The sequence below is a fragment of the Miscanthus floridulus genome, chromosome 5, assembly GCF_019320115.1.
Source record: "Miscanthus floridulus cultivar M001 chromosome 5, ASM1932011v1, whole genome shotgun sequence".
Classification (NCBI taxonomy): domain Eukaryota; kingdom Viridiplantae; phylum Streptophyta; class Magnoliopsida; order Poales; family Poaceae; genus Miscanthus; species Miscanthus floridulus.
The window spans coordinates 110,809,275-110,818,416 of NC_089584.1; the positions used below are offsets into that span (position 1 = coordinate 110,809,275).

The following is a 9,142-nucleotide window of genomic DNA, read 5'->3' on the forward strand; positions in this document are numbered from 1 at the left end:
GTTGTTCCACCGCCTCTAAGGATCAATCTCTGCCCTTTATCAAGGTCGATTCGGATGGAGAATTAAGATATGGATACGCATCATACGCCAATTGTTATAGCGTGCACAATTCGTTTCAGTGAAAGTTTCGGAAGCACTGGATACGAGTACTACCTGCAGTCGCAGATGTTCTGAAAACATAGGCTCTCGAAGTAACTTCATTCATTTTCGAAAAAAAAAGAAAAAGAGAAGAAGACAACCTCATTGTCTTTGATAATAATTTGTAAGAAACTAGAGTTGAGAAGTATACTTTAGGACATTTCATCCGAGCAAATACGGCCTCGCTCGTGTGCCCTTAAACCCGGCTTGATCCGCTTCTTTTTTCATCTGGAACCGTGTTTTTCTCTCACAAATTCCTCCAATATTCCTCCAAACCATCCAAATTCCTCCAAAATTCCTCCAAGCGAACAACGACAAGGTTCTAACAAGTTTAGCACCACCCATATCAGACACATCCGCGGCCCTCGCCGTTGCATTCTTCATCGCTCGCATGTCAGTGTCAGTGTCACCGATTGTGCTTATCGGCGAATCCAGAAAAAAGAACACGGTCACAGATAGGACGGCGACACAAAACCCATTCACGATAATAACAATGCGATCTTTATCTCTGCAGGCGCGCAGCAACAAAAGTGGGGGGCCCAACTCCGAGCCCCGCGTAGCCGCACACGGCGCTTTCTTGGTCGGGCCCGGCAGCCCACGCGCGCCGGTGGGTATGCCACCCAGCGCCAACGCCGGCTCACGTGCTCGACTAGGGCCGCCGCACTCCCTGCCAATCCGGCGGCCTCCCTCTGTCTCTAGGCGACTACCGCAGAGTCCGAAACATCAGCGCCTCTACAAATCGGGACTCCATTCAATTATGCGGCATCAGAAATCGAAGATTCGGAATCCCAATCAAGGCCGGAGCCCGGAGCTGAGCATGTGCGGATGTGCCTGTCCAGGTCCAGGATGCACCCGATTCATCGTTGGAGACGACAGAATAGCAAGATGATTAACCAAATTATTATTATTATCCTGCTGCGCGCCTACAACCAATAGCAGGACTACACCACCCGCGATACAACAACATTCAGCAACAACTTAACCTCAGGTACCAACAAAGACACCGGAGTATGTTACATCCACAGTCTCCATCCATGGCGGGCATTGTTTGCCCTCGTGGAGAACAGAACTTATTCAGTCATGAGATGTCGAGCTCATCATCTGCGGAACTACAGTGGTGTGGAACTGGTCAAGATTTTTGTACCGACTACGATCTCTTCTGGTCAGCTGTTCTGTGCTCAATTGCGTCTCTAGCCTCATGCCGCTCCGAGTCACTCCTGTTACCAGTAGCTCCGTGCGAAGTGCTGTTGTTAAGTTCAAAACCTGCAGTGAGCAAAGGAAATGGTCAGATAATAAAGCAATCGATTCTGCAGTCCTGTCACAAGTTTCAGAAATCGTAATAAACATCCATGCTGATGCATGACAAGCAAACCAAGCAAAGGAAATGGTCAGATAATAAAGCAATCGATTCTGCAGTCCTGTCACAAGTTTCAGAAATCGTAATAAACATCCATGCTGATCCATGACAAGCAAACCTATCAGGAAATTTGTGCATCTAAATACATTAATATTCATGCCCCATCGGGCCGCAAAGAAAGTTTAAATCCGTTGATACTATACCTAAATAAACCTACAGCTGAACAATCAAACAAAATATTTCCATGTGCCGGAACTAATAACTACAAGATCCCAGTGGATGATAGTATTACTACCGGATCCACTTATTTATGTGAAAGAACATTAGGCAGACTGATTTAAGACATAGAAAACTTCAGGTTCAAGAAAGGGCAACTGATACAGAAAAAGAAGCTCAAATGACATTTTTTTTTGTGTGCCTGGAAGGATTAATCATGCTTAAATTTTCATTCAACTAAGCTGACCAAGAAAGCAGCAACTCCTGATTGTGGCTGCAGATATGCGTAAGATTTGGTTGTGCTAATGTGAGAACATTACGCCACCACAGAGGAAATTTAACATAAAGCCACCAATGTACATAGTACAAACCCCATAAATCAACACCTGACATACAATAAATGGTGAATACAACCTACTGCCATCATCGCACAAGTAAACTTGAATAAGGGTGCGTTTAGATCCAAAAAATTTTGGATTTTGGCTCACTGTAGCATTTCGTTTGTATTTGGTAATTAGTGTCTAATTATAGACTAATTAGGTTCAAAAGTTTCGTCTCGCGATTTCTCGACCAACTGTGTAATTAGTTTTTTTTTTTCGTCTACATTTAGTACTCCATGCATGTACCGCAAGATTCGATGTGACAGTTACTATGCAAAATTTTTTGGCAACTAAACCGGGCCTAACTCTAATGCAGGAAGAAGTCATAACATCACTGTAACTGTAATTTATGATAGAGGAATAAAAGTGATACACCGCATAAACCTGAATTGTTTATCTACAGAGAGTATAAGAGGTTTGGTTCCCGAGCAAGATTATTTTACCCTACTAGCACAAGCTCCAAGAAACTTGCTTGACCAGGAGAGCCATTTTGGCTCACCGCTGGTAGCAAGCTGAAACGTTGGAAATTCTTGCTAGCACGAGAACTGAGACAAAGCTAGCCAAACATCCAAGTGCTGCAGCAGCAGCATCAAATCCTTGCTCAGCAAGGGTAGGCAAGGTTTGGTTGAAGAACCAAATGCACCCTAAAGTTCCCAAATTTGGACTAGCATGCTCGAAACCTTCTAAGAAAGTTTCCTTATGGAATAAAAGGAATGAGCCCCTCCTTCCTTCATTTTTGATAACATTCCGTAAAAAGGGGGATGTAGATTACTCACAGCAGCAGTATTATGGAAGTAATGCTGGCATAAGAACATAAAATAAGTTCATTGTATTTTTACTTGCGAGCTGAAAAGGTAAGTTCCAACAGAATGTGGATAATGACAACAGAAGCTTTTAAAAGGTAAGTCTAACTAATAGCCACAGAAAATAGAGATCCAATCAAGCTAGGCGAAAAACTAATCAATTGGGATGCCAAAGATAACTTGTGCTCGTGACATGTGTTCATAATGCATGGATCTTAGTGAAGCCAGCATGTGACCTATACCTAGAAATAAAGAAATCAATTGTTGAGCAACTGCAGAACCACTAGAACATGGTATATAAATTTTAATTTTGATCAAGTGGTGATGCATTTTAAGTAATCATTCTGCAGACAATTTCAGACCTCGCTTGTTTCCAAGAAGCAATTATCAAAAACTAGTATGTTCAAAGACTAGCAAGAGAATATCTGGGCCAAGAAATTCATGACTGTTCACACGGAATTAGCAAAGCAAACATATCATGCCTGAATTAGCATAAGTAGAACACCATGTGATTTTAATCTACAGAGGTTGGATCATGCAAATAAATATTGTTAAAAATATTATTAGGAATGGCATCAGTAACATCATAAGAAAAAGTGAAGGAAATTTACTACCTTTCGACCTACTCGGCATCGGTAAGCATACTTGGAGCTCGGACCATATGGTGGACAAGGTGCTGCATCCCTGGCTTCAATTCCTTGTTGCAGAAGTCCTCGTACTCTTCATTATCCCCTGCCTTCTTTTTTACCTCCACCATTACAAGGGGAGGTGTGAGTTCAAATATCTCCGCGCCAATTGTTAATGGCCCCTTAACTCCTTCCCTTGTACCCTCCAGGCAGATCCGCCAGTCCTTCCTCCGCAACTTGAAACTCTTCAGCTTTGCAATGTCCTCCAATTTCGTTATGATATCCGACATGGGCTCAGCCGAGATGAACCTCACTTCATCCCCTTTCTCCTCAAATAACCCTGATAAGTTAAATCCCCTTGAGAATGATATGATATCGAACGCATTAAGGCTTGCTGGACGTGGGAGCGAGCCACGGGGCCTTTGGCTCTCATTAGATAACACTGAAGCAGGGCAGGATGAGATTGACGAGTCTGAGTCCGACCCTGATTCATCACCATCAACCTTTGGCGGAGGTAGAGGCGGTGGTGGAGGTGGCAATGGTGGAGGAACAGGACCAGCAGGTCCCATATCCAACAGGCCATCCTCATCATCCATAACGTTATGCAGCTGGTCATCCTCGATATAGAACTTGACAGGCTTGAATCCTTTCTTGAACCAGCGCGACTCCATGATCTCCGGCAAAGTGATCCGAGTGTTGGGGTTAGTGTCAAGAATGCGCGTCAGCAAGCTGGTAAGGTCTTTGGAGAACCACCTCGCACAGCGGAACTCGCCCTTGTAAATCTTCTTGTACATGGCCATGATGTTCTTGTCATGGAAAGGGAGATACCCGGCCATGAGCACAAAGAGGATGACACCGCACGACCACACGTCGGCCTTGGCGCCGTCGTACCCGCGGCGGCCGAGCACTTCGGGTGCCACATAGGCCGGCGTGCCGCAGAAGGTGTGGAGCAGGCCGTCCGGATGGAACTGGTCGGCGACGGCGGAAAGTCCAAAGTCGGATACCTTGAGGTTCCCGCGGTCGTCGACGAGGAGGTTCTCGGGCTTGAGGTCCCGATGGAAGACGCCGCGGGCGTGGCAGAACCCCACGGCGGAGACGAGCTGCTGGAAGTAGCGGCGCGCGGTGTCCTCCCTGAGTCGGCCCTTGGAGACGCGGGAGAAGAGCTCGCCGCCGCGGACGAGCTCCATGACGAAGTAGATCTTAGTCTTCGTGGCCATAACCTCGAACAGGTGCACGATGTTCGGGTGGCGCACGCGGCGTAGCACGGCGATCTCGCGCTTGATGTGCGGGACGAGCCCGCTCTTCACGGCCTTCTCCTTGTCGAGCACCTTGATGGCAACGTTGTCCCCCGTGCCGACGTGCCGCGCGTAGTACACCTTCGCGAAGGTGCCGTGCCCCAGGAGGCGCCCCAGCTCGTACTTCCCCATCAGCAGCCCCCCGGCGGCGCCCGCCCCACCCGCTCCTCGCTTGGCCGCGGCGACGGCGGCGGCGGACGAGGCCGGGCGCCCCGTCTTAGGCGGCGTGTCCGACTGCGGCGGCGGCGTGACGGCGGCCATCGGACGGTGGGGAAACGAGCGCGGGGATTAGGTAGTGCGGCCGGCAGCGGAGGCAGGCAGCTTGCGATAACAATTCTGTGCAGCTGCGCTGCTCTGCTCTGTCTTCCCCTCTTTCTCTCTCCCTCGCGCAGTCTGTCGCGCTCTTAACTGTCTCCCGCAACGGTGACGCAAAATACAATAGGCATTCATTCTCTAAGGAAACGCTGCGGCAAAAAAAATTCAATATTTAGGGCATGTTTAGTTCCAAAAAATTTCACCTCAAAGTGTCACATCGAATCTTGCGGCACATGGAGTACTAAATATAGATAAAAAAAACTAATTGCACAGTTAGGTGAGAAATCACGAGACGAAACTTTCGAATCTAATTAGTCCATAATTAGATACTAATTACCAAATACAAACGAAAGTGCTACAATAGCCAAACCCAAAAAAATTGGAAACTAAACGCGCCCTTAATTTTGGTTTTCTTCAACAAAAAGACTTAAAACACCAAAAAATTTTTTAAGTTATGCCTATCTTGACACATAAAATGGATCTTCTATATATATGTACTTCGTTGGAGACTACAGATACTGTGTTGGAGACATATTTTGAGTTTAGATTCCACAATGGATCTCCTGTTGGAGATAGTCTTAGGCTATCTGCAAGAAGAACACCCAAAATACAAGATTCGTTCATCCTGTAGGTAGCGTTATAGGCAAATGGTTCAATAACTATTCGGCATCTTCTTCAACAACAAGATCCAAAAAAGAGAATCATTTCTATAAATGGGTTTCTAGGAGAGAGGATGTCCATATTTAGGTTGTGTCTCTCAGACAACCAAAAATAGGTCTCCTGTATAGATACTCTGTTGGAGACTAATTTTGAGTCTCTTTCTATCCATTCTAGATTTGGGTGTTCATATAGTTTCCTTGTTGGAGACATTCTTAGACTATCTTCAACAACCGCGACCTAAAATACAAGACACATTCGTTCTTTGATAACGCTACAGGCAAATGGTTCGATACATATTTTTGGTCTTCTTCAACAACAAGACTCAAAAGACAACCCTTTCTACAAATGGATCTTTAGGAGAGAAGATACTCAGATTTGGGTTATGCCTCTCCTGGCACATAAAATAGGTTTTCCGTATAGGTATTTTATTAAAGGCTATAAATAATACGTTGAAGACTCATTTTAAATTTGAGTTCTACAGTAGGTCTCGTGTTGGAGACAGACTTGCAACCCTCCTCTTGGGTGGGCAGATTTTTCGTCTGCTCGTTTCATTTGTGTATCGTAGTTTTTCTCCGGAGTCCGGTGTGTGTGTGGGTGCTTTTGCTTTATGCCCTCGCCGTTTCCGTGTTTTGCTGAGCTGGGTCCATGTCGGCCGTGGGTGCTTCTTGTTGTACCGTTTTTTTCCGTTGGTTGAATTGCCCTAGTTTAGGCATCGTGATGCGTGTGGTTGCGTTGGTTGGTTTTTTCTCGGTTGCATTGTTTGTTTGTTTTTTGCGATAGTTTTTTTCACTCTGTCTACACGAGGTTTGAGTGTTTTGGGAGAAACACTCGTTTTTTTAAGTGCCCATCTTCCTCTCACCAACTACTCTGCTGAGGCCGCGCTAGAGTCTCACCGGAGCTCCGCGGCCGCGGGTTTTTCGGTAGCATTGGATTGGTTGTTTTTTAGTCTGTCAGTTCGAGTGTTTTAGGGAGGAACACTCGATTTTGTTTGTACTGTTCATCTTCCTCATCATCCTCATTGTCGCCCACCACCCTGCGGCGGTGCTAAGGTTTCATCGGAGCTCTGCGGCTGGCAGCTGCGGCCTCCTTCTCCCATCCTCTTTCTTCCGTGGCGAGCTCCAGCCATGGGCGCCCCCGCCCCTAACCTGGCCCGCTTGCCTCCACCGCTGCTAAGGCCCCTAACCGCCCGAAAGTTATCCACACCGCCTGTCCGGCCTACCTCCCAGGAGCTCCCGTTCTAAGGCTGCCGGACTTGGAGAAGATGAACAGAAGAGGTCGGATCTGCAGGTGTCAGTGGTGGATCTGATGGCTAGGAAAGAATCGAATGCGGACAACGCGTGAAACACTCAGTGCCATATAGCTTTACCTTTTTTGGGTAAAGAGAGCTGAAGAAACTCAATAAGGTGAGTATACTCAATTCGCATTGTTTGATTCTTTTTTTTTAAATAAAACTTTTCTATCTGTCCATTTGTTTTCAAGCTTTAGCCTTTTATCTATCTAATAATGTTGATGTTCAGCTGATTCGATGAACAGCGGATTTCGACTGGTTTTGAATGATTAAATAGTGTTCTGTGAGAGAGAATAAGCTGAAACAAGGCAGCAGTAGACTAGCCGAACACCCTGAATACTTCTATCAAAGCAATGCACTATATATTGGAATAAAATCATATGCCATATTCGATGCAATGCTAGCATACTGATTTATTTTCGCTCGCTAAAGCAAAGTTGACTAAGCAGCAAAGCCGGTGCCGCTCTTCGTTACGTGAACATGAACACTCCATTTCTTATTCACGTTTCTGAGAAGGCCGGTGCCGTTCGCCCAGTTCGCTTGAGCTACATTTTAGTCAATATTTCTCTCACAATATTTCAGAATAAGCATCAACATAAATTAAATCTCAGCATAAACGAACAGGGTATTGTGTCGGGAACCCCTTTCCAGGCTATTACTCCATCGGTCCATCCCTAACAGCATGTGCATGCTAGTTGTATCCTGTATCACACATGGTGCTCACACATCACGCGCTGCAGCCCCGTTGCTAGGTTGACGCCTTGAGCACCTTTGACGCACGCGTCAGGTGGTGTAGTGTAACCGTGTAATAATCCAGCACTTTTCCATGGTTAAGCAAACGAAAAATGTACAACTGCCGCCACATTATTAAGGGTTTTTTTAGTATGCAGTATATCGGGGCTGGGTGCGGTGGCCACACCGCGGTATGCGTGGAGCGGCGGCAGTGGTCGAGCTGGCGAGCGAGCGGACAGGTGTAGCGTCTCGAGCGACCGATACAGGGGCAGTCATCGGGGAGGCCGGTGCGGTCCTCGCGCGCAGCTGGGATTCTTCTCCTACCACCCCAGATATGGGGCCATGGCTTAAATAAATGGGGCCATGGCTTAAATAAATGGCAAGGGCGTCGCCTAGCGTCCTGCGGCGTGGCGCCACACCGGGAACCTGGGGGAAGGCGCGTGACCGCGAGGGAGACGCCGGCGCCGGGGTCGCCTTGGTGACTGGTGAAGTCGTGAACGGACGACCGACCATGCGAGCTCGTACGGGAAGTGGAAACACACCACGAAACCGTGTGCTCGCAGAGTCGCAGTGGCAGCTCACAGCCACAGCCTACGGGCAGACGTGACGACGTGAGACTGAGACACCACACCGCATCCGCATCCCATCGTTTTGTACGACGTCACTTGTTCAGTGACCAGTTTCAGGATGGGCGAAACTCCGATCTACGGCGTGGCTCTATGAGTTACAGTACTATTATGATCATGGAACACTTCGAGTGAACCTCTACGAAAAAAAACACCAGGTTCTCCATCTACTTTTCAGCTGGCTTCTGTTTATTTCAGTTTATTCTCTCTCGTAAAAACACTATTAAATCAGCCGAAATCTACCGAAATACTACCTGCCCAAAAAAAAAAAAAATCTCTGACCAGTGACCACCATCACCGGTAGTACTGGTTTGCGTGCTACGTTTCCCTGCGAACTTTAGCTGCAGGAGAACAGCGATGTTTTCCAGCCGTCCACGCAACAAGTCAAACACACGCCGCGGGCCGCGCGTGTCATTGTCACCACGCCACTATCCCTCGCACCGCTCAGTGCCGTGACTAAACAAAAGCATGGAGTGTTCATGATATTTTTTTTTTATGGAACAAGTGTTCATGAGATACGCAACGAAAGGAGACGGACGCCAGAACCGGGGTACGGAAAACGAAAGGCTCGGCATCTCACGAGGTCACAAGCACAAACGGCCGGTCTATCTCCGGCGCAGGCGTCGCGGTCGATCCTTGGCGTCCGCGACGGGATGAGCGCGCATCGGGGAATTTCTCTCCATGTTTGCAGGATGCGTGGACAAAC

General features: G+C 47.3%; 1 protein-coding gene across 1 annotated transcript; it reads right to left on the reverse strand.

Annotated features, from left to right (window-relative positions):
- Positions 1-1,024: 1,024 nt before the first annotated feature.
- On the reverse strand, positions 1,025-5,214 carry LOC136450469 (CBL-interacting protein kinase 19-like). Its single transcript, XM_066450916.1, has 2 exons — positions 3,509-5,214; positions 1,025-1,401 (listed from the first exon to the last, which is right to left on the reverse strand). Exon 1 carries the CDS (start codon positions 5,074-5,076, stop codon positions 3,517-3,519), a length of 1,560 nt encoding a protein of 519 aa, XP_066307013.1. The 5' UTR covers positions 5,077-5,214; the 3' UTR covers positions 1,025-1,401; positions 3,509-3,516.
- Between the last annotated feature and the right edge of the window lie 3,928 nt (positions 5,215-9,142).